General features: G+C 43.6%; 2 protein-coding genes across 3 annotated transcripts in view; one reads left to right on the forward strand and one right to left on the reverse strand.

The window, feature by feature from the left end:
* Nucleotides 1-8664, reverse strand: part of LOC120064514 (integrator complex subunit 6-like) — a 32015-nt gene extending 23351 nt beyond the window's left edge. Inside the window, exons 1-3 of the mRNA XM_039015131.1 lie at nt 8249-8664; nt 8034-8111; nt 7133-7282 (exon numbers count right to left, since the gene is read on the reverse strand). Of these exons, the coding sequence (XP_038871059.1) occupies nt 7133-7282; nt 8034-8111; nt 8249-8359 (339 nt within the window). The 5' untranslated portion in view covers nt 8360-8664. The remainder of the gene's footprint in view (nt 1-7132; nt 7283-8033; nt 8112-8248) is intronic.
* Nucleotides 8665-8869: 205 nt separating this feature from the next.
* Nucleotides 8870-21356, forward strand: LOC120063699 (nucleoporin NUP35-like). 2 transcript variants are annotated; one of them, XM_039013994.1, is made up of 9 exons: nt 8870-8950; nt 12379-12534; nt 12818-12945; nt 14547-14604; nt 14721-14862; nt 15136-15205; nt 15299-15427; nt 15561-15716; nt 20355-21356. In XM_039013994.1, the coding sequence occupies exons 2-9, from the start codon at nt 12390-12392 to the stop codon at nt 20430-20432; spliced, it is 906 nt and encodes a 301-aa protein (XP_038869922.1). In that variant the 5' UTR covers nt 8870-8950; nt 12379-12389; the 3' UTR covers nt 20433-21356. The 2 variants fall into 2 exon arrangements, with proteins under 2 accessions (XP_038869922.1, XP_038869920.1); XM_039013992.1 differs by lacking the exon at nt 8870-8950 and adding an exon at nt 10403-10743.
* The last annotated feature ends 2609 nt before the right edge of the window (nt 21357-23965 follow it).

Raw genomic sequence — 23965 nt, forward strand, 5'->3', positions numbered from 1 at the left:
AGACACAGTCCATCATTATAGTTAACCTACAGATGTGTGTTAGGAGGGTCAAGACACAGTCCATCATTATAGTTAACCTACAGATGTGTGTCAGGAGGGTCAAGACACAGTCCATCATTATAGTTAACCTACAGATGTGTGTCAGGAGGGTCAAGACACAGTCCATCATTATAGTTAACCTACAGATGTGTGTTAGGAGAGTCAAGACACAGTCCATCATTATAGTTAACCTACAGATGTGTGTTAGGAGAGTCAAGACACAGTCCATCATTATAGTTAACCTACAGATGTGTGTTAGGAGGGTCAAGACACAGTCCATCATTATAGTTAACCTACAGGAGATGTGTGTTAGGAGGGTCAAGACACAGTCCATCATTATAGTTAACCTACAGATGTGTGTTAGGAGGGTCAAGACACAGTCCATCATTATAGTTAACCTACAGGAGATGTTTGTTAGGAGGGTCAAGACACAGTCCATCATTATAGTTAACCTACAGATGTGTGTTAGGAGGGTCAAGACACAGTCCATCATTATAGTTAACCTACAGATGTGTGTTAGGAGGGTCAAGACACAGTCCATCATTATAGTTAACCTACAGATGTGTGTTAGGAGAGTCAAGACACAGTCCATCATTATAGTTAACCTACAGATGTGTGTTAGGAGAGTCAAGACACAGTCCATCATTATAGTTAACCTACAGGAGATGTGTGTTAGGAGGGTCAAGACACAGTCCATCATTATAGTTAACCTACAGGAGATGTGTGTTAGGAGGGTCAAGACACAGTCCATCATTATAGTTAACCTACAGATGTGTGTTAGGAGAGTCAAGACACAGTCCATCATTATAGTTAACCTACAGATGTGTGTTAGGAGAGTCAAGACACAGTCCATCATTATAGTTAACCTACAGGAGATGTGTGTTAGGAGGGTCAAGACACAGTCCATCATTATAGTTAACCTACAGATGTGTGTTAGGAGGGTCAAGACACAGTCCATCATTATAGTTAACCTACAGATGTGTGTTAGGAGAGTCAAGACACAGTCCATCATTATAGTTAACCTACAGATGTGTGTTAGGAGGGTCAAGATACAGTCCATCATTATAGTTAACCTACAGATGTGTGTTAGGAGGGTCAAGACACAGTCCATCATTATAGTTAACCTACTAGAGATGTGTGTCAGGAGGGTCAAGACACAGTCCATCATTATAGTTAACCTACAGATGTGTGTTAGGAGAGTCAAGACACAGTCCATCATTATAGTTAACCTACAGATGTGTGTTAGGAGGGTCAAGACAGTCCATCATTATAGTTAACCTACAGGAGATGTGTGTTAGGAGGGTCAAGACACAGTCCATCATTATAGTTAACCTACTAGAGATGTGTGTTAGGAGGGTCAAGACACAGTCCATCATTATAGTTAACCTACAGATGTGTGTTAGGAGGGTCAAGACACAGTCCATCATTATAGTTAACCTACAGGAGATGTGTGTTAGGAGGGTCAAGACACAGTCCATCATTATAGTTAACCTACAGGAGATGTGTGTTAGGAGGGTCAAGACACAGTCCATCATTATAGTTAACCTACAGGAGATGTGTGTTAGGAGAGTCAAGACACAGTCCATCATTATAGTCAACCTACAGATGTGTGTTAGGAGGGTCAAGACACAGTCCATCATTATAGTTAACCTACAGGAGATGTGTGTTAGGAGGGTCAAGACACAGTCCATCATTATAGTTAACCTACAGATGTGTGTTAGGAGAGTCAAGACACAGTCCATCATTATAGTTAACCTACAGGAGATGTGTGTCAGGAGGGTCAAGACACAGTCCATCATTATAGTTAACCTACAGATGTGTGTTAGGAGGGTCAAGACACAGTCCATCATTATAGTTAACCTACAGATGTGTGTTAGGAGGGTCAAGACACAGTCCATCATTATAGTTAACCTACAGGAGATGTGTGTCAGGAGGGTCAAGACACAGTCCATCATTATAGTTAACCTACAGATGCGTGTTAGGAGGGTCAAGACACAGTCCATCATTATAGTTAACCTACAGGAGATGTGTGTCAGGAGGGTCAAGACACAGTCCATCATTATAGTTAACCTACAGGAGATGTGTGTTAGGAGGGTCAAGATACAGTCCATCATTATAGTTAACCTACAGATGTGTGTTAGGAGAGTCAAGATACAGTCCATCATTATAGTTAACCTACATCTGTGTGTTAGGAGTCAGGGAAGAGAACGAAGAAAACAGAGAGCGACAACAACATCTAACAGTGGATTGTTTGATAGGGGTGGGTGGGGGTGGGGGGGTTAATGAGCGTCAGGGGAGGGGAAACATTACAGTATGAATAGACAGTCTGTAGGGACAGTGCAGCGGAGACTGCACCAACACTTGACAAAAACAAAGACTCATCTCTGTGTGTGTGTGTCTATATGCTCCAGTCAAACCTACACATTATATAAACCCCTCTACCTTGCACACTCGTAACACTGAGTTTGCACATAAGTAGAGGCATTTAGAGAATCCCTCTCCTTCCTTATAGCAAACTGCATAGGTCTAAAGCCTTCAGCATAGGTCCTGTATAATCCCTCTGGCTCTAGAGACCAGTTGGGGGGGTGGGGGGCATCCTAGCAGTTCTATCCTCCTCTTAGTGTACACTAAGGTAAACACTAGCCTGAGGACAACACAGCCAACATAGCAGACTTCATGAAGGCTATGATTCACTACGGTCAAGATGGTCTCTATCAAGCCGCATCCTGATGCACTCGCTCTCTATCGAAAAGGCGCTACATATTTCCAGGAATTTAACTCTCCTGAGCTTTACAGTACTTTCCCCACTGGTGACTGTTTCTGTCAATGGACACAGATCTGTTTCCTTCCAACTGTTCATTGTGACCAGAGTGTTTTTTGTTGTTGTTGTTGCTGAGTAATAAAATTGGGAGTTCCATAAACGGAGTAAAAGGAAACGTACCCACATTTATAGACCCGACTATGGTATCCATGACAACCTGGAGTTCTCTTTCAGAATGGTACTAATGATATCCTATTCCAACACCCACTTAGCATGCTAATGTTTCTCAAAATGAACTACTAGCCAGACAAAACCCCGCAGGGGGAGGAGGAGGGGACATAGGCTTATATCGATTATAAACATTAGAAAACACAAAAAACATTAACAGAACGAAGCTACATATTTTACTCAGATCCTCATTTGAGTCTCGCTGTAAGTTTCATTATTGCTTACACAACATAGAGACGGCTTCGGCGTGACACGTCAGTGTGACTGATCTGATCCACTGGCCTGACAAGAGTCAGGTGTGGGTGGTATAGTGTATCCCGTGGATCTGTTGGTCTAGGATCAGTAGGCTGGGAGTGAGTCTGTGGCACGTTGCCAGGTCTGCTAAAATTTAGACAGACGGGTAATTAGATCTCTATTAGCCGGGTTGCCATGTTGTGCGGTACATCAAACCAGTCAGTCAAAACAGCCCTATGGGCTCTGGTCAAAAGGTAGGGCACTATATAGTGCATAGGGCACCATTTAGGATTCAAGCCATAGTGCTCACAGATCTAATTCAACATCGTTAACTACTAGTGACTAACTGGCATTTCACCCTCTATTATGTGGCACTATGAGACATTACATTAAAAACATCACTGGCTAAAGAGCTTTAAACAAAAAGACTTCAAGCTGTAGACATGTAGGTAACCTAGCAGATATTTGTTATTCTCCCTGCAGCAGGGCTCTCCAACCCTGTTCCTGGAAAGATACCATCCTGTATGTTTTTGGCTCCAAACCTACAGGTAGGTAGCCTAGTGGTTAGAGCGTTGGGCCAGTAACCGATAGGTTGCTTGATCGAATCTCCGAGCTGAAGAGGTAAAAATCTGTCGTTCTGCCCCTGAACAAGGCAGTTAACCCACTGTTCCTAGACCGTCATTGTAAATAAGAATGTGTTCTTAACTGACTTGCCTAGTTTAAATAAATAAAATTAAAAAGTAGCACACCCGATTCCAAAAATGTACTGGTAGATTAGCTGTGTCAGGTAATTCTTTGTGGGAAGGTAGTAATTACCAGTTGTGAAGGCGTGACTACCAGTTGTGAAGGCGTGACTACCAGTTGTGAAGGCGTGACTACCAGTTGTGAAGGCGTGACTACCAGTTGTGAAGGCGTGACTACCAGTTGTGAAGGCGTGACTACCAGTTGTGAAGGCGTGACTACCAGTTGTGAAGGCGTGACTACCAGTTGTGAAGGCGTGACTACCAGTTGTGAAGGCGTGACTACCAGTTGTGAAGGCGTGACTACCAGTTGGATGCGTTCACATGCTTTGAAATAGTTGAGAAACCGCCAGTTGGCTATTGGCCAACAAGTTGCGTCAACCAGAAACTAAAAGTACAACTATCATGCTTGTTAACAAATGAGAGTTCAAAAACCATATTAATAAACAGATTTTTTTTAGGAATAACATTTCGTTGTTACATTTAACTGCGAAAAATACTGTTATGCAGGTAATTTCCTTAGTAGGTAACGTTGGACGTCATTGTAAATAAGAATTTGTTCTTAGGAGCACAGCATGTGGGAGAAGTAGGAGCTCAGGGATGATAGAGAAGTTACCCACTAGTAATTACACGTTTATTTTCCCCCCAGTTGTATGTGTTAAATAACGCCTTGCCAAATCGTTATGAACACAGCATTAGTTACACTTGGGACTGGAGCAACAACAAAAAACTACAGGAGGGTAGCTCTCCAGGAAAAAAGGTTGGAGAGTTCTGTCATACGGTGGTGTTCTTCCTCCAGGCAACAAAAAAAAAAAAACATTCATGAGGTCTTTGTTATAGCAGCCCATGTGCTCAGACCAGACACAGGGGACGCATCTCAATAGTCTAGAACGGACATCCTCTCCTCTACCTCATTTACACTCATTTGAATTGACAGGATAGGTGAAAGCAAAGGGGGCGGATCCCTGTCAGGAAAGTGCTTTCACCAGTCCAACTCTACTATATCAGTGCAGATGAAGGAAAGGAGATGAGAATGAGACCAATGTCTGAGGATTCTAACAAAGGCATGGTGAAAGGACGGAGACGAAGCAGGGTGTGGCCAGACGAGACCTAAGGTGTGGCTGTGACGTATTCTCAAATGGAACCCTACCTCAACTGATCAAGAGGAAAGACTGGATCACCAAAATAAGATTGTACTCATGTGTTTGTATGTGTGTGTGTGTGGATGATTGTGTGCATGCTGTACCTACATGTGCCTTTCTGCTGGGGTGACAGCGGCCTTTGAACACAGAGAGAGCGTTCTACATGCATTATATATGTAGTATGTATGCATTACCCTTGAAGGTACGGGCGGACATCTTTCCTGTCTCAGGAGACGCTGGTTAAACATGTATAGATTCAATCAGCCCCCTGACAACTTACCTCAATACCATTATCTCTTATCTCCTGACCCTGTGTACACAATAGTATTGTAATAATAGGGAGATTTGTTTTATTTTTTTAAATGTACCCGCTAGTTTACCATAGATACAGTATGACGCAATAGTCAACATTGCCCAACATTGGAATGTACGTGAAAGCAGAGACTTGACAACTGTTTACTATGCATATAGCAGGTAGACAGCCAGAGGAAATCAAGAGAGTCCCATCCAGTGGGTGGATATTCTCATCTCCATCACTAACAAACTTATCAGAGAGAGGAACAAAAGACGAGTGGCTAACATGGCAGAAACCACTCCTTCGAGGCTGGATCAGGAGAGGCCTATTGGACTATCTCCTCAGCTCTGTTCATCACTGATACTAGTCTAAGGCCAGGACACCAGTCTAAGGCCAGGACACCAGTCTAAGGCCAGGACACCAGTCTAAGGCCAGGACACTAGTCTAGGGCCAGAATACTAGTCTAGGGCCAGAATACTAGTCTAGGGCCAGAATACTAGTCTAGGGCCAGGACACCAGTCTAGGGCCGGGACACCAGTCTAGGGCCGGGACACCACATCTAGGGCCGGGACACCAGTCTAAGGCCGGGACACCAGTCTAGGGCCGGGACACCAGTCTAGGGCCGGGACACCAGTCTAGGGCCGGGACACCAGTCTAGGGCCGGGACACTAGTCTAGGGCCGGGACACTAGTCTAGGGCCGGGACACTAGTCTAGGGCCGGGACACTAGTCTAGGGCCGGGACACTAGTCTAGGGCCGGGACACTAGTCTAGGGCCGGGACACTAGTCTAGGGCCGGGATACTAGTCTAGGGCCGGGATACTAGTCTAGGGCCGGGACACTAGTCTAGGGCCGGGACACTAGTCTAGGGCCGGGACACTAGTCTAGGGCCGGGACACTAGTCTAAGGCCAGGACACTAGTCTAAGGCCAGGACACTAGTCTAAGGCCAGGACACTAGTCTAGGGCCAGGACACTAGTCTAGGGGCAGGATACTAGTCTAAGGCCAGGATACTAGTCTAAGGCCAGGATATAGCTAAGTCTTACTCAGTCTCCTTTGCCTGTATATTGCAACTGATGTATTCTAGATCCCTCAAATTCAAATCTGGACCTCAAAGTGAGTTCCACTGCTTTTTCTCCTCTCCCATTCTAACCAGGGACTGATTTAAACCTGGGATACCATGCGTGTGTAAGTAATCATCAGGTAGAGCAGAAAACTAGCATTAGTCCGGACCTCATAGGGGAAAATTTGAACGCTCTAGATTCTCTCCCTCTCCTCCCCCTTCCATGTTTCAGTCTATAGAGAACCCAGTTCTAAGTAACATACTAACGTTAAACTATTGCCTCTCCATTTCTCTTTTATATAAATAGGAGAGATAAAGGAAGTTCATTGTGAAGTGTTACTCTGGATGAAATGCCTTACCATTGGAGGAGAAAACCAGCAGTCACGTCAACAAAAAAAAACTCAAAACCGGTACATTAATACTAGTAAAAAAATAAAGTTGTTGGAACTCCTACCACACTGTTGGTTCATGTCATCACTTGTCACTCAAGGGGAGTGTGTGGGGACAATGTGCAGGAGTGTGATGCTTGTAAGACTGTGAGATTGGCAGGGTAGGGACAAAAGATGGGGGACCCTAGAGAGGGGGGGGGGGGTAGTTAACCAATTCTCTCCTCTATCTCAGAGTACAACATACCTGTCCATAGTTGTCTATCCCAGACACTAATCTATTGAGATTGAGCAAATCAAAAGCGGTCCTCAAAGACTGGCCAATAGTTGTGAGTCCTGCTGCTTGAAGGTTCCTCAGCTCTGTCATGAATGTGGCATGGCTCTCTTTCCATCCAGCCTTTTGAAATAGGGTAAGAGGTATACAAGTTGTCAACAACATACACGGAACAAAGTGGGTCTTATATTTATATTTTGTCTGACACAACAACATCGATGATTTCTAAGATCAGGTCAATTAATAAAACTTTTTACAATGTAATTAACTTGATAAACAAAGTATGTAAATTTACTTTTTTTCTTTACTTGGCTTAGGAAATATTGTCAACAAATAGACTGCTTATTCTATGCTACTGTATCAACTGAACCACTAAAAAAGTCCATAGAGAAAAAAATTGTAAACTAATAACGATGTAAAGTTGTGACAAAAGTGACAGTTGGTCAAAGTGGTAAGTTAGCAACCCTGACACCACCTCCCCACTATCTAGTCGTATAGCCTAAATCACCCAGAGTTCCATGCTGCCAGAGATCTATATAAATGACGAGATGGTCGTGTCTGTGCCCTAACAATCGGAGTTGTTGTCCCAAAGGCGGAAAGGCAGGCGACAAGTTTAGGTCCAAAATAAGCCCATAGAAACGCATTGGGCTTATTTTGGACAGATTTCGGCGAGAGTGAAACCTCTCGCTTCGCCTCTTCCTCTCTGATGCTGCTCCGTGCTCACATTGAAACAAAATGTCGGCCATGTTTTAAAGGGGGTATGAACGCTCCGTCTGAAGATTTTTCACACAATTGATATGGTGATCGAAATCTGAGAAGACAATCTGGCTAGTTGCGTAATGTAAAGTAGGACATGACCGAAAATAAACTCTACCTTGATTCCGAGGGGAACGTCCTCAAAATTTATCAACATATACCGGTCCCCTCGGCTCGCCGGATCTCTGCCTCTAAGCTGTGGAAAGAATAAACGATAAACGGTTATCGAGCGATTATTTTTGTCAGGGTTAGTTAGCAACTTTAACACAAGATGGTCAAAACGGCGATCCCGCGTGGGGTCTTCCAGGGCTGTTCGTCTCGGGGTTACAATACCTTCATGAAAGTCTCAACAGCGCCTTTTGCAATGTCCAGATAGGTAGTGCCCAGATGGGTGCGCTGGTTCATTGACGCGGACGTGTCTATCAGAAAAAGTAACACGGGCATTGTGTTGGTGATGACACGTTCTGCATGGACTTGGTGTCAGTGCAACCGGTCAAAACTGAAAAAAATCTTTTGTTCTCCTCCTGCCGCCTTAGCTAGCTAGCTTGCTAACTAACTGCCTCACACATCTTTACAAAAGTGTCAGAATAGTGAGTGTAGATGCCCTTCAATAAACTGAAATAAATCTAAAAATCCTATGGGCAGGCTATTAACTTAAGAGGGATTTTGATGATTCTTTATGTTATTTTTTTGTAAATATTACTAAATTTCATAGAAAGCAAGTTTCCTACTACATCTCGTCCCTGTTTCTCCCTACACTGAGCGCTCTGAGTCTTGCCCACTGGTTTTAAAGTCAGCTCCACACTTGACACCGCCTCCCAAGCGATCTTTGAGCATCACGTGATAACACATTCGGTTACTGATAGGCTGTTTGAAGTTGAAAATTACCATATCCAAATAAGGTAATGGCAATAAGAGCCGTCTGCGCATGCTTGACAAGAAAGGAATGCAAAGAAAAAGCAAGTCGGGAAGCGCATGCGGATCTCACTGAGAAGCATATTACAACATATATATATTACGGTACTCAAAATAAATGTAATTGAGGTTTGGCACCATCTATTTTTTTTATTCTAAGATTTGAATATTGGTTGTAGCGTTGGTCTTTTGAAGCAAAGGGAGTGGAGGATGTATTTATTCATGGAGCACAATGTCGAGTTCTCCGCCCGAAAACCGAGAAACGAAGAAAAATATCCTCGCATTATCGAATAATTTTATTTCTACCATGTGCATTTGCGTTAGTTCTCAATTTGTATGCTTTTCAAAAAACATTTCGCCTAGAGGACACTGAACATAGGCTTTATTTTGAGTATTTTGCACTGCAGTGTATAGGCCCACACTACACTAGGCCTACAGTACACAAAAGAAAAGGCATGTTCATGATGGCATCTGGCAGCAATGATAACTGTCTGATTCAGATCTAATCAATAATAGTAATCTGCGTGTTATACTCAATAGTATTAGCCATAGTCACGGTTATTCTCTCCCGATTATAAGGAAGGCTACACAGCAACCGAGAAAACACAGATATTAACAACAAATATACGCCTATAATGTAGGCCTAAAGCACATCAAGCAACGAACTCCTCGATTAAAGCCATAGCCCTACTTTATGGTTTGTTTGAGTCACAATAAGGCCTGCAGTTATTCTCGTTCACTAGACATGAATCACATGATTTACCTTATTTGTCATCAGAATTATGACAGTACTTCAACATACAAAGCAGACCAAAGATAATCATTTTTTTTGCCAGAGGGACTGATGGATCCAAGGCACAGCACAGTACACATTTATGCTGTTTATTGCATATGTACTGCTATTCATGTAGACCTGCCTATAAATATTACAGTATCAGACTCCTTTTAAAGATGTCCCAATTTGGGTTAAGAGTACACTGACATACCAATCAAGTAGTCAGCTGACGGCAGTCACTAGAGTCAGGAGAGAGAGCCAGAGAAGACTGGCCTATTTAAACTGTATGGAGTTACTATCAAACTTCCTGATTGTAATCATTTACATGCCAAACCATACTATGGCAATGCTCAATAGTATCACAGAGACAAAAGCCTGCGTTCTGTGTAAACGGTATAGTCCTACAGTATAGGAGATCCTCTCCTTCACATAAAGGTATACATTTGTTTGATTATCATAATTTGCTAACGCTATATTGTGTGTTGGGTGTTATGCAATGAACTGCAGCGGATGTAGCCTAATTGATGCAGAAATGTTGTATTCAAGCCAACAAATTCAGCATGTTCTGCAGAACTGCTTACATAAGTAAGAATGGTGAATATCACATAACTGGTAATTTCCTCAGTATGTGCTCATTTCTATACATTTTGCATTTACAGTATCAATCATTCAATGTAGTGAAGTGTGGTAAATCACAACAAACTTGCTTATTTATGATAACTTCCGCAATAATTTTGCAACTTCCGACAGCCTCGCCATTCTAGTTTTTTTCCCCTCGTGTTGATTAGACGCGCGCTACGTTTTTCTCTTTGCAGTAAAATAACTTTACAGTTTTTCCAAGATGGCTAGCTTCTAGCTAATACATCAATGTTGTTTTCACTAGCATCAATGAAACATTCCATCACGTTTGCATGAACACAGAACCATTACACAGCCTAGCGTGCTAGCTACGTGAATACCGGTGCCGAACTAACGCGCGATTTCCGACAGAATTTGAAAACTTGAGGTGCATCTTCAACCCAGTGCTTTAATCTCGTTAGCGTGTCTGGTGGTGTGTTTAAAGCTACATATCCGTTTTGCTTCATTCGCGTGTTCCAAGGTTTGGTACAATCGGTGGTCCTTAGGATGGATTTCCAAGGTGGGTAGCTAACTATCCCTTTTCCTCTTGTCTAGCCAGGTAACTAAACAAGAGACAATACTGCTAGTGCTAGCTAGCAATAAACTAGCTAACGTTAGTTAGCTAAGCCAACACATTGTCACATGAGTTGGCTTCCTTAGCCAGTTTTATGTAATGTTAGTGGCTTGCTATGAAACTAGACTCTAAAACCAAATGAACCAGTGTTTATTTTTGAACTACGTTTTGAGCTTCTTACAAGCTACTAAGTAACGTTTAGCTAGGTAACATTCAGAGAAAGTCAACAAAATAAATCCCTGGTGGGCAAAGTTGGCTTGTGAAGCCAACCAACAAACTATAGTGGCTAGTTACTGTAGCTATCAAGCTTGGCATGGTGACTGGTAAGTAACATTAGCTAGCCATGGCAATACGTTGGAATGTGTATAGGGCTCCCGAGTGGTGCAGCGGTCTAAGGCACTGCATCTCCTCGCTAGAGGCGTTACTACAGACCCTAGTTCGAGTCCAGGCTGTATCACAACCGGCCGTGATTGGGAGTCCCATAGGGCAGCGCACAATTGGCCCAGCGTCGTCTGAGTTTGGCCGGGGTAGGCTGTCAATAATTTGTTCTTAAATGACTTGCCTAATTAAATAAAAATTATAGCAAATGTTAGTTACCTAGTTACTAGCCAACTAGGTAAGTTAATTGGCTAACAATGTGGAAGAGGCTAGGCTATAGGCTAACGTCAGCTAGCTAGTTGGTTAATAACAAAGATCCAAAGCTAACAACTATACTGAACAGAAATCTAAATGCAACATGTCCCATGTTTCATGAGCTGAAATAATAGATCACAGAAATTGTGGCACATCAAGAAGCTGATTAAACAGCATGCGTATTACACATGTGCACCTTGTGCTGGGGACAATAAGACCAGGGATCGTCTGAGACCAGACAGCTGATGAAACTGTGGGTTTGCACAACTGAAGAATTGCTGCACCTGTTCCAGATGCGTAGGAGTCAAAATAAGAATATTGACAGAGATGGAGACCCGCACACTGTAATTAATCCAAAACAGAGGCTTGAATGCAAAATAAAGATGTTTATTAAAAGATCATGGTACCCAAAAAAATCTGAGTGCGTGAATGAAAAACAGCTTTTCACCTTTAATTTATGCATTTTTTTGCATTATGTTTTTTTGGGGGTACCATAATGTGCATACTCAACAGACATTTCACCCATTGAGCATGTTTGGTATGCTCTGGATAGACGTGTACGACAGCATGTTCCAGTTCCCACCGATAACTTTGCACTGCCATTGAAGAGGAGCGGGACAACATTCCACCGGCCACAATCAACAGCCTGATCAACTCTATGCAAAGGAGATGTGTTACGCTGCGTGAGGCAAATGATGGTCACACCAGATACTGACTGGTTTTCTGATCCACGCCCCTACCTTTTCTTTTTTTCTTTAGGTATCTGACCAACAGATGCATATTTGTATTCCCAGTCATATGGAATCCTTAGATTAGGGCCTAATGAATTTAAAATGGACTGCTTTCCTTATATGAACTGTAACTCAATTGTTGTGTTTTATATTTTTGTTCAGTGTAGTTAGCGTAATAGCTTTGCTAGCTAATGTTATCTGCCATGTGTCCCCCTAGGCACAGAACCAATGACTCTGGGTTCCCCAACATCGCCTAAACCCGGCCCGGGTGCCCAGTTCCTTCCCGGGTTTTTGATGGGGGATCTGCCAGCACCTGTCACACCCCAGCCTCGGTCATTTGGGGTCATGGAAATGAGGTCACCATTTCAAGCAGGTGAGGGAGAGTTTTCTTTCGGGGGTCATTTACTAGCTAAAACAAATAGCTAGCTAGCTGACTTTCCAATCTGTCATATGTCATTATCTAACATCCTTTTCATAGACAAATTAGGCTAGCTAACTCCTCCAGCTTGATCGGCCTAACTTGCTTTAAAACACCTTATTTGTTACTATCAGATCTGTTACTTTCACTTTGTGTTGTATTATGAAGAAGGCAGTCTGTCCTCTCTGCACTATTTCCGATTGATCCCTGACTGTTTCTCTAACCCTCGCTCTGTTAGGTGGCTCTCCCCCCCAACCTGTAGTTCCTACACCTAAAGACAAGAGTGGGGCCCCTCCAGTCAGGAGTATCTATGATGACCTCTCCAGTCCTGCTGTCGGGATGTCCCCTATGGGTGCACATAAACAGGTACGTGTTAAGAGTAGGTTCCATCCCTCTCCTGACCTGGGCATGAACCCAGGACCTTATGTAACACAACACTTTACACTCACAGAGCAGTGTTCTAATAGCCTGGTCTGGACACTTTACACTCACAGAGCAGTGTTCTAATAGCCTGTTCACTGGTCTGGACACTTTACACTCACAGAGCAGTGTTCTAATAGCCTGGTCACTGGTCTGGACACTTTACACTCACAGAGCAGTGTTCTGATAGCCTGGTCTGGACACTTTACACTCACAGAGCAGTGTTCTAATAGCCTGGTCACTAGTCTGGACACTTTACACTCACAGAGCAGTGTTCTAATAGCCTGGTCTGGACACTTTACACTCACAGAGCAGTGTTCTAATAGCCTGGTCACTAGTCTGGACACTTTACACTCACAGAGCAGTGTTCTAATAGCCTGGTCACTGGTCTGGACACTTTACACTGACAGAGCAGTGTTCTAATAGCCTGGTCACTAGTCTGGACACTTTACACTCACAGAGCAGTGTTCTAATAGCCTGGTCTGGACACTTTACACTCACAGAGCAGTGTTCTAATAGCCTGGTCACTGGTCTGGACACTTTACACTCACAGAGCAGTGTTCTAACAGCCTGGCTGACCACTGGTTTGGCCAGTGAGCAGGAATGCAGTGGACCCACTGGTCTGGTAACGCTACTTTTGGCTTTGAAGCGATTGAGACGTCTCGCTGTTTGGATTTGAAAAGCAAGGGTTTGGTGCGCAGGTGGTTGGTGTTTGAGTGAGAGCGACAGCAGAAACAACAATGTAAAAGCACAGCTCCTTTTGTTATGGAGGCATCATGCAGATAACATCAGAGCCTCCAGATCTTCAGTCACTCTGAAGTCATCCCCAGACTCTTCAGTCACTCTGAAGTCATCCCCAGACTCTTCAGTCACTCTGAAGTCATCCCCAGACTCTTCAGTCACTCTGAAGTCATCCCCAGACTCTTCAGTCACTCTGAAGTCATCCCCAGACTCTTCAGTCACTCTGAAGTCTTCCCTAGACTCTTCAGTCCCGCTGGGGTCTGTTGCTTTAAATCAAATCAAGTTTATTTTATATATCCCTTCATACATCAGCTAATATCTCGAAGTGCTGTACAGAAACCCAGCCTAAAACCCCAAACAGCAAGCAATGCAGGTGTAGAAGCACGGTGGCTAGGAAAAACTCCCTAGAAAGGCCAAAACCTAGGAAGAAACCTAGAGAGGAACCAGGCTATGAGGGGTGGCCAGTCCTCTTCTGGCTGTGCCGGGTGGAGATTAATACAGAACATGGCCAAGATGTTCAAAATGTTTATAAGTGACAAGCATTGTCAAATAATAATCAGGAATAAATGTCAGTTGGCTTTTCATAGCCGATCATTAAGAGTTGAAAACAGCAGGTCTGGGACAGGTAGGGGTTCCATAACCGCAGGCAGAACAGTTGAAACTGGAATAGCAGCCAGGCAAGTGTTGTAACCAATCGCTAGTGATTCTACACCTGCTATATTAGCATCTCACCAGAAGCTTTTGATTTTGAGTTGTGTGTCTACGTTAAGACAACATCTAAATTATTACATGTTATCTTCTCTTAGCCCTTCTCAATGATGCAAAACCCACTGTCTGGTTATATGGCTGTCACACCAGGAGCAGGTGAGCGATTGGGGAGAATGAATAGAATAAAAAAAATATATATATATTCTAACTTATTTGTACCAATTTTAACTAGGAGAGGGATTTCTTAGGTATGTCCTAATTTTCTCTGACAGCGTCCAGTCTATTTAGTCCTGCTAGCACCGGTCAGCAGGCCAAGTCAACAATGTCTCCAGCCCAAGTAGACCCTTTCTTCACTCAGGGAGACGCACTGTCTTCTGAAGACCATCTAGATGACACATGGATCACTGTTTTTGGGTAAGTTCCTGGTATTGCACCCCCTAATATCTAACTTTTAACTGTTGAAATTATTGGGTACGTTCTTTTATAGATCACCTGGTTCACCAGGTGGACAGAGTTCTCACTGTACCAATCAAATCATCTCCGCTCACTTGGTGTCCAAGGGCGACGTTAAACAGATGCACCGAATGTGTTTTGATCTGTGGCTCACAATGCACGACCCATAGAATGGGATTATTGAGGTGAAAAATAAACAGCTTCCTGAATGACTAATGCTTTTCGTTAAAACAGGTTCCCTCCGGCCTCCGCGTCTTACATTCTGTTGCAGTTCGCCCAGTATGGAAACATAACGAAACACGTGGTAAGAATATTTGCATCCTTTGAAAATAATGTTCAAGTGTGTGAGCGCATGTGTTCTGTCCTGTCACACCATTCTGTTCTCTTGTTCGACTAGATGTCCAACACTGGTAACTGGATGCACTTTCAATACCAGTCAAAACTACAAGCAAGAAAAGCTCTAAGTAAAGATGGGAAGATTTTTGGCGAGGCTATAATGATTGGTGTTAAACCATGCATCGATAAGGTAAGTCACTCTGGGTACATTTTAAATTAGGAAAACTTTCATTTTGTGATAATTAGAATTTACCCTGTAAGACTAATTCAACTGAAAAGTCAACAACAACAAAAATGTTTCTCTGTCTCTCTCTCTCTCTCAGAATGTGATGGAGAGCTCAGACCGAGGCTCTACCTCCTCTGGCTCAGTATTTACTCCTCCGGTCAGAAATGGAACCCCCAGCCACCATGTCTCTACACCTCGCTCCTCTATGAGGCCCCTCAGTGTAGCCTATAAGGCCTCCAGCAGTGACTACCAGGTAGGATCAGGGAGTTTAACCATTCAATACTTAATTGCCAAACCAATAGAAGGTGGTTTGGCACATGAAAAAGACGAGGACCAAGGCACTCTTCATATAATTCATGTTTTTTGTTGTCAAGGTATGTTCAAAGGAGCCGTTTTGGCAGCATTGCTTTACTGGTAATATACACTATACAAGCGTCACTGACCTAGCCGCGAGCCTCGCCCTCGTGTGGTGCGAGCCTCGTGTGGTGCGAGCCTCGTGTGGTGCGAGCCTCGTGTGGTGCGAGCCTTGCAAGCTAGGTATTTATTTTTTATTTCACCTTTTATTTAACCAGGTAGACTAGTTGAGAACAAGTTCTCATTTGCAATTGCGACCTGGCCAAGATAAAGCAAAGCAATTCGACACATACAACAACAGAGTTACACATGGAATAAACAAACATACAATCAATAATACAGTAGCATGTGCAAATGAGGTAGGATAAGAGAGGTAAGGCAATAAATAGGCCATGGTGGCAAAGTAATTACACTATAGCAATTAAACACTGGAATGGTAGGTAGTGCTAGCCTCGCCCTCATGTGTTGCTAGCCTCACAAGCTAGGTAGTGCTAGCCTCGCCCTCATGTGTTGCTAGCCTCACAAGCTAGGTAGTGCTAGCCTTGCCCTCGTGGTGCTAGCCTCGCAAGCTAGGTAGTGCTAGCCTTGCCCTCATGTGGTGCTAGCCTCGCAAGCTAGGTAGTGCTAGCCTCGCCCTCATGTGGTGCTAGCCTCGCAAGCTAGGTAGTGCTAGCCTCGCCCTCATGTGGTGCTAGCCTCGCAAGCTAGGTAGTGCTAGCCTCGCCCTCATGTGGTGCTAGCCTCGCAAGCTAGGTAGTGCTAGCCTCGCCCTCATGTGGTGCTAGCCTCACAAGCTAGGTAGTGCTAGCCTTGCCCTCAAGTGGTGCTAGCCTCACAAGCTAGGTAGTGCTAGCCTTGCCCTCAAGTGGTGCTAGCCTCACAAGCTAGGTAGTGCTAGCCTTGCCCTCAAGTGGTGCTAGCCTCACAAGCTAGGTAGTGCTAGCCTCGCCCTCATGTGGTGCTAGCCTCACAAGCTAGGTAGTGCTAGCCTTGCCCTCAAGTGGTGCTAGCCTCACAAGCTAGGTAGTGCTAGCCTTGCCCTCAAGTGGTGCTAGCCTCACAAGCTAGGTAGTGCTAGCCTTGCCCTCAAGTGGTGCTAGCCTCACAAGCTAGGTAGTGCTAGCCTCGCCCTCATGTGGTGCTAGCCTCACAAGCTAGGTAGTGCTAGCCTCACAAGCTAGGTAGTGCTACGTATCAGCAGCTATTGTCAGCCAATCCAGTAGGAGTTGGAAGCCAGCGCTATACTTGTCCTTATTTCTTACTTGTCAGAACAACAATTGACTCGATTTTTCGATGTTGCAAGGAACAACTTAACCAAAATATCCTTAATTAATCCAGGCTGTATCACATCTGGCCGTGATTGGGAGTCCCATAGGGCGGCTCACAATTGGCCCAGCGTCGTCCGGGGTTGGCCGTCATTGTAAATAAGAACAAGTTCTTAACTGACTTGCCTTGTTAAACAAAGGTTCAATTTGTATTTTATTTTTTATTTATCCCTGGTATTGACACTGGAAGGCTGCTGCTCTCTGATCCCGTGTATTAGACACCATCTCCTGCCGTTGTGGCCTTGAGCAAGGCACTTAACACGCCACAAAGTAAAACACTGCACTGATAGGCTACTGTGGAAAACACATGTGGCCCGTCAACCCTCCATCTGGAGGGTTACTGGGTGTGCAGGCTTTTGGTCCAACCCTGCTCAAACACACCAGAGTCCGCTTAGCAAGGTCCTGTTGAGCAGTTGCTTTTTTTACAATGTGGGTTGTGAGAGCAGGGCTGGAGTAAAAGCCTTCTCACCCAGTATCTCTCCTGGAGGATGGTTGGCCTCCCCGCTCACCCAGTATCTCTCCTGGAGGATGGTTGGCCTCCCCGCTCACCCAGTATCTCTCCTGGAGGATGGTTGGCCTCCCCGCTCACCCAGTATCTCTCCTGGAGGATGGTTGGCCTCCCCGCTCACCCAGTATCTCTCCTGGAGGATGGTTGGCCTCCCCGCTCACCCAGTATCTCTCCTGGAGGATGGTTGGCCTCCCCGCTCATCCAGTATCTCTCCTGGAGGATGGTTGGCCTCCCCGCTCACCCAGTATCTCTCCTGGAGGATGGTTGGCCTCCCCGCTCATCCAGTATCTCTCCTGGAGGATGGTTGGCCTCCCCGCTCATCCAGTATCTCTCCTGGAGGATGGTTGGCCTCCCCGCTCACCCAGTATCTCTCCTGGAGGATGGTTGGCCGCCCCGCTCACCCAGTGTCTCTCCTGGAGGATGGTTGGCCTCCCCGCTCACCCAGTATCTCTCCTGGAGGATGGTTGGCCTCCCCGCTCACCCAGTGTCTCTCCTGGAGGATGGTTGGCCTCCCCGCTCACCCTGTATCTCTCCTGGAGGATGGTTGGCCACCCTGCAACACTATCATTGTAAATAAGAATTTGTTCTGACTTGCCTAGTTAAATAAAGGTTAATTAAATAAAAAATAAAGTATATTAGGACATGAGTGACATTAATACATGCTAATAGTTAACTAGCGTGATAGCCAATTCAAAACAGTGTAGTATGGCTGGCTATCTAGTTCCTCTGTAGATCATTATTTTACCTGCTGCGTAATGTCTGGTAATGTCTGGCTGCGTAATATCTGGCACACACGGGTCATGCACACCATTTACTTTTCCAGGATTTTTATTGCTGTCTAAAAGTGAGCTATAACTGGGCAAATAACTCACTAACTAGCAATGAATATCACCAAATGTGCACATTTGTATTTATTATGGATCCCTGCCAGCAGCTACTCTTCCTGGGGTCTGTCAAAATTTTAAGGCCGTTTATAATAATAATAAAAAAACATTACAATACATTCATAACAGATTTCACAACACACTGTGTGCCCTCAGGCCTCTACTCTACTACCACATATCTATAACACAAAATCCAAGTGTACGTGTGCGTATGTTACAGTCCCCGCTGTTCCATAAGGTGTATTTTTATCTGTTTTTTTAAATCTGATTCTACTGTTTGCATCAGTTACCTGATGTGGAATAGAGTTCCATGTAGTCATGGCTCTATGTAGCACTGTGAGCCTCCCATAGTCTGTTCTTGTGGGGTATGCATGGGTGTCCGAGCTGTGTGCCAGTAGTTTAGACAGACAGCTCGGTGCATTCAACATGTCAATACCTCTCATAAATAAAAGTAGTGATGAAGTCAATCTCTCCTCCACTTGGAGCCAGGAGAGATTGACATGCATATTATTAATATTAGCTCTCTGTGTACATCCAAGGGCCAGCTGTGCTGCCCTGCTCTCAGCCAATTGCAATTTTCCATAAGTCCCTCTTTGTGGCACCTGACCACACGACTGAACAGTAGTCCAGGTGTGACAAAACTAGGGCCTGTAGGACCTGCCTTGTTGATAGTGTTGTTAAGGCAGAGCAGCGCTTTACTGTAGACAGACTTCTCCCCATCTTAGCTACTACTGCATCAATATGTTTTGCCCATGACAGTTTACAATCTTTACTTCTAGCAGTGTAGTCTTTCAATCACAACTGCATGATTGAAAGACGGCTCGTGCCTGTCATCGCAGGCCTACAATAATTACACTCCGATGCGCTCTGCAGCGATTGGGAGGCAGTGTGCAACACATCGTATCCAGAGGCTCTGATCGGAGCCAATTGTTTGATTGGCCAATAAAAAAAATTCACTTGTCCATTCTGACAACTTAAATCTGTTCTTGTCCTACTTATTTTTACTTGCGCCTGGGAAAGAGGACGTGTTAATGTTGAGCTATGGTGAGCTTCAATTAGTCACTCGCAGAGGATTTGAATAAAATTCAACTTTTCCCCAACTTTAGTCCCGCCCTATTCAGATCCCATGTTCGCCTCAATCAACGGTCCTCCCGCTCACTCCGCTTCTCTCGCTTTCCTGCTGTTGAAAGTGAATGGCTTCCGTGCAATTCTACTTCTTGGTGAAAATGGCTCTTTAGTCAGCTAGTACAATTAGCAATTTTGTTCCAATCAATCCTGATTTTTGAAGTGTGTGTGTGTGATCCAGTCCTAATCGCCCGACCTCACTAATGTCCTTGTGGCTGAATGGAAGCAAGTCCCCGCAGAAATGTTCCAACATCTAGTGGAAAGCCTTTTCAGAAGAGTGGAGGCTGTTACAGTACCAACTCCATATTAATGCCCATGATTTGAGAATGTGATGTTCGTCGAGCAGGTGTCCACATACTTTTGGTCATGTATTATACACCATAGAGAGCTATAGACTACAGTAGATACACCGTAGAGGACTACAGCACTATGTCCACTAGAGTGCAGCAAAGGGACAGCTCAGGATACAAATCTATAGAAACCTCAATCAGTACAATAGTCCTACATTTTTTTTCAATCATGTAAGTATGTAACGCGGTGAAGGAAGTATGTGACTGCATGGATCGATTTTACCTTTTTTAATTTAACAATTACATTTCAGTCCTTAAAATTTTGATATGAAGTAACACTTTGTGTTTCTAGGGACAGGGACCGTTTTGTAATTCACCGACCAGGTTACATGTTTTTGATTTCAGGTGGTAGCTGACAGACAGACTCCAAGGAAAGATGACAGTTTGGTTTCCAAGGCGATGGAGTACATGTTTGGCTGGTGAGATGGGGTCTCCTCCAATGTCTGAGGACGCTTCATATTTAGGACTCAAGACGTCAATGACCAACATCAGCCTTCTGTCATTACGGAGTCTAGTTGGCTTGTATCCCTAATAGCACCCTATTCCCTACGTACTGCATTACGTTTTACCAGGGCCCTAGGGATTAGCGTGCTATTTGGGATACATCCAGTGTGTAACTGATTTTTAGAACCAAATCACGTGGATATACTTAACCTGTGACTACTATGCACTTTATGTGGTGGACAGGATTTTATATGTTAGCGTTGAAGTGTTTTTTTATTTATTTTTGTGTCAAAGTCACGACGCTAAATTGACCAACAACACAGAAATAAACAAAGTAAATATTTTCCTTTTTTTTGTGTTCTTTAAAAAAAAAAAATGGTCTGATTTGAAGTGGAATGAATCACATATAATTAAGACGTGTGTTTGTACCAAATGGCACCCTATTCCCTATGCAGTGCACTACTTTTGACGAGCCCATAGTGGTCCGGTCAAAATTAGTGTACTTTTCTTTAGGTTTATAGGGTTCCATTTGGGACATAAATGTGGCATATCTACAGTATCTAAAGGAAGAGCTGCTTTGCCAGTTAATAGTCAAGGTTGTACGTCAGTATGTTAAACCGGGACGTTGAAATGGTGCAAGATTGTCTGGTTCTCTTTTTCTGTGGTTTTGCTGAGTGGTTCGCTAGAGAATGTTAATTATGAAAGGCTCATACTTTTCAGAATTATTAAGAAATTGTTTTTTTTTGTATGCTGTCAAACTTTTTTACATTTTTTTTATTTTTATTCTCACATAAAGTTGTCAGTCTTGTTTCTTTTATCTATTTAAAATGAGCTGTTGACTTTTTCTACTGTATCTCAGCTGACACTTACTGTTTAAATAAATGTTGCATCATTTGAATACCAGTTGAAGTTTTCATAGTCCTGAATGATGACTGTTTTTTTTTTACTTTGTCATTTTAGTTTTACCTTGAAGATTTCTGACTTTGTTCTACGAAGTTTGCCTGTCGGTCTGTAAACGCTCATGTCATGTTCTAGTTCGTATTCCAGTCGGACCATTTTAAGGAAAAGATTGCTTCATATTGTAGACACCAGCTGGTAGCTATTGCTCACTTCCTTCCAACTCACTACGTTCCTTAGACTTCATCTGAACTGAAACTTCACAGCTGAAGTTATTACAACACCCACCACCTTTTTTTACAACTTAGTTCCTGAGTTTGCTGTAGGTCCCAAATGGCACAGTATTCCCTGTTTTTTTTTTTTAGTGCACTACTTTTGACCAGGATCTGTAGGGCTCTGGTCAAAAGTAGTGCACTTCGTCGGGAATAGGGTACCATTTTGGGGTGAAGCCATAATATGCGTGTAAAGCCTCCACTTGTTTTGGTTCTGAAGTCTGTGTTGGAAGGTCACGCAGGTGAGTCCAGAGGCGTGTTGTGTGTTTTTCTGTTTTCAATCGGAGATGTGTTTGGAACTGACGCGGGTGTTGAAGGTGACACTGATCTGTTGCTCTCTGGAGGCACCTGGCTCACCCTGCATCCCTGCTTTCTACCTCTGAGACTGATTCATCCTACTTTTTTTTTTTTATCCCTCTCTACCTCCATTCCCCCTCCCCCCTCTCTCTCCATCCCTCTGGAGACTGATTCAGAGTGTCAGGTCCCTGTCCTGGTGAGTTGTTTAGGAGGTGCAAGGTACAGTACCTTGAAGGGATGGATGTCGTAGAGAGAATTCATCCTGATCAGCTCCCTTGTATTCTACCCTTCCCTCCTGGGGCCGATGGTAGGCTGGATGTCATACCATCTGACTCATGATTCAAGGGAAACTAGCCACTAATATTTTCCATGAAGCCTGCAAACTTTGTAATAAGCGTGTATTGTATCGGTGACCTTTTTTTGTGTGTTTTTCATCACGCATGACGACTCAAGGTAAAATAGAATAAAAAGCACCGTGTAAAATAGCTGAAAGTTCAAAGAATTAAAGTTTTTATGTAGCAGGATCTACAAAGAACATAATAGTGTGTAAGATGTCATGGTTACTGTCGGTGTGATCTGGTCGTCTCTGCTGATTTCACCTGGCTGACATGGGACCTCTGACATTCGCGCATATGTCAAGGTCAACCAACAAACCCCCGAGTAAAATGCTTCTAGGCCACTACTAGATGGTGCTCTCGGACCGTAGATTACCGTGATGTAATCTACAAGTGCCCACTAGATGGAGATATTTCCATTACGGCGCATGGGGTCTGTGGCTGGAGCGAAACAATTACCTCTGCACCTACAGCTTTACAGTAAATATCAACCAGTCAATTTCTACCTGATGTGGATATGGCCTGTATTTAGCCTACTCTTTTAATTTAGCCTTCTCATTTAAATTTCAGTTCACCCTCAATGTAAGGACATATTGGATTGAAGAAGTAGCTAGGCTCCAAGCCTTCTGTGATTTTAGAATGAATACATTCATATCCATCCATATTGCATTCAAGATTTATTTTCAGTCTTGGTATGCTTGGACATGCTGTCCTGTGTGTGACCACAGATAAGGTTTTCCTGATGTGTATTTTAAAAAGAGCTCAAGTCTAGAATGCTTAACTTTCACACAACTCAGTCTTAAATTATTAATAATATAGCTTACGGAATAGGCAACCCGTGAGTTATTTTAAACTCCTGATGTCTTAACACATTTCCAAGGGAAAATGTATTACATAGCTCATCAACAAGACTACGGGACCAGACTACTGCATTTCAATTGACTTTGTTTTTGCGAGATGTTCTTGAAAGCACAATTTCTTTACACAAACAAAAAAAGGGAAAAACAAACGGATCAGGCAAAGCACCAGGAAACCAAAGGAGAAAATGTACTACTTTATACAAAGACAAGGCAGGCAAGATATTTGTTTTCTACACTGATGTAATCTACAATGTGACACCAAAAGTGTTCCTTTACAAACAAACAAGAAAAAAAATCGGACAATATCTCAGAATGGGAACCAGTGGAGAAAACACACGCCTTTGTTCCTAAAGATGGCAAACGAGGATGTCGTTTTAGCGTTGTGACCCGGCAGGGACATCAAGACATCAGTGTCTGCCATCCATCTCCTTCCTACGGGACCTAATTGACAGTAAGTGTGCTTTGGGGCCACTGTGGAGGAAATATATGAGAACTAATACAAAACAGTCAGGATGCAAGACAATGTTAGGCCTGGACTAATCTCATATGAGAGTGATCACAATGAAATTAAAGGAAGTTTATTTTAGTATTGAGGCAGGAGGTTATTATTCTGGATATTACTTTACGGACATAATGGCATCTGGAAATGCATCAATTCAGAAAGGATGAAAAGAAAAATAGATTTGATTATCTCAGGATGGTAGAAATCAGAAGAGGACGAAGTCAAACACACACCCGTAGACTCACACGTAGACGCACACACAGATGCAACAGGCTCAAGTTATCCTGCCTCTCGCCCGTCCGTAAAGGGTTCTCCGAGTCCCGTGAAGCGTGGCAGTGGGCGGATTTCC

This window comes from Salvelinus namaycush, chromosome 19 (assembly GCF_016432855.1).
Source record: "Salvelinus namaycush isolate Seneca chromosome 19, SaNama_1.0, whole genome shotgun sequence".
Lineage (NCBI taxonomy): Eukaryota > Metazoa > Chordata > Actinopteri > Salmoniformes > Salmonidae > Salvelinus > Salvelinus namaycush.

What these genes read in the sequence shown, in the direction of transcription:
- LOC120063699 (XM_039013992.1), top strand. An exon ending in CTATGGGTGCACATAAACAG is followed by an intron (nt 12,946 to 14,546) that starts GTACGTGTTAAG and finishes ATCTTCTCTTAG; the next exon opens with CCCTTCTCAATGATGCAAAA. An exon ending in TTAAACCATGCATCGATAAG is followed by an intron (nt 15,428 to 15,560) that starts GTAAGTCACTCT and finishes TCTCTCTCTCAG; the next exon opens with AATGTGATGGAGAGCTCAGA.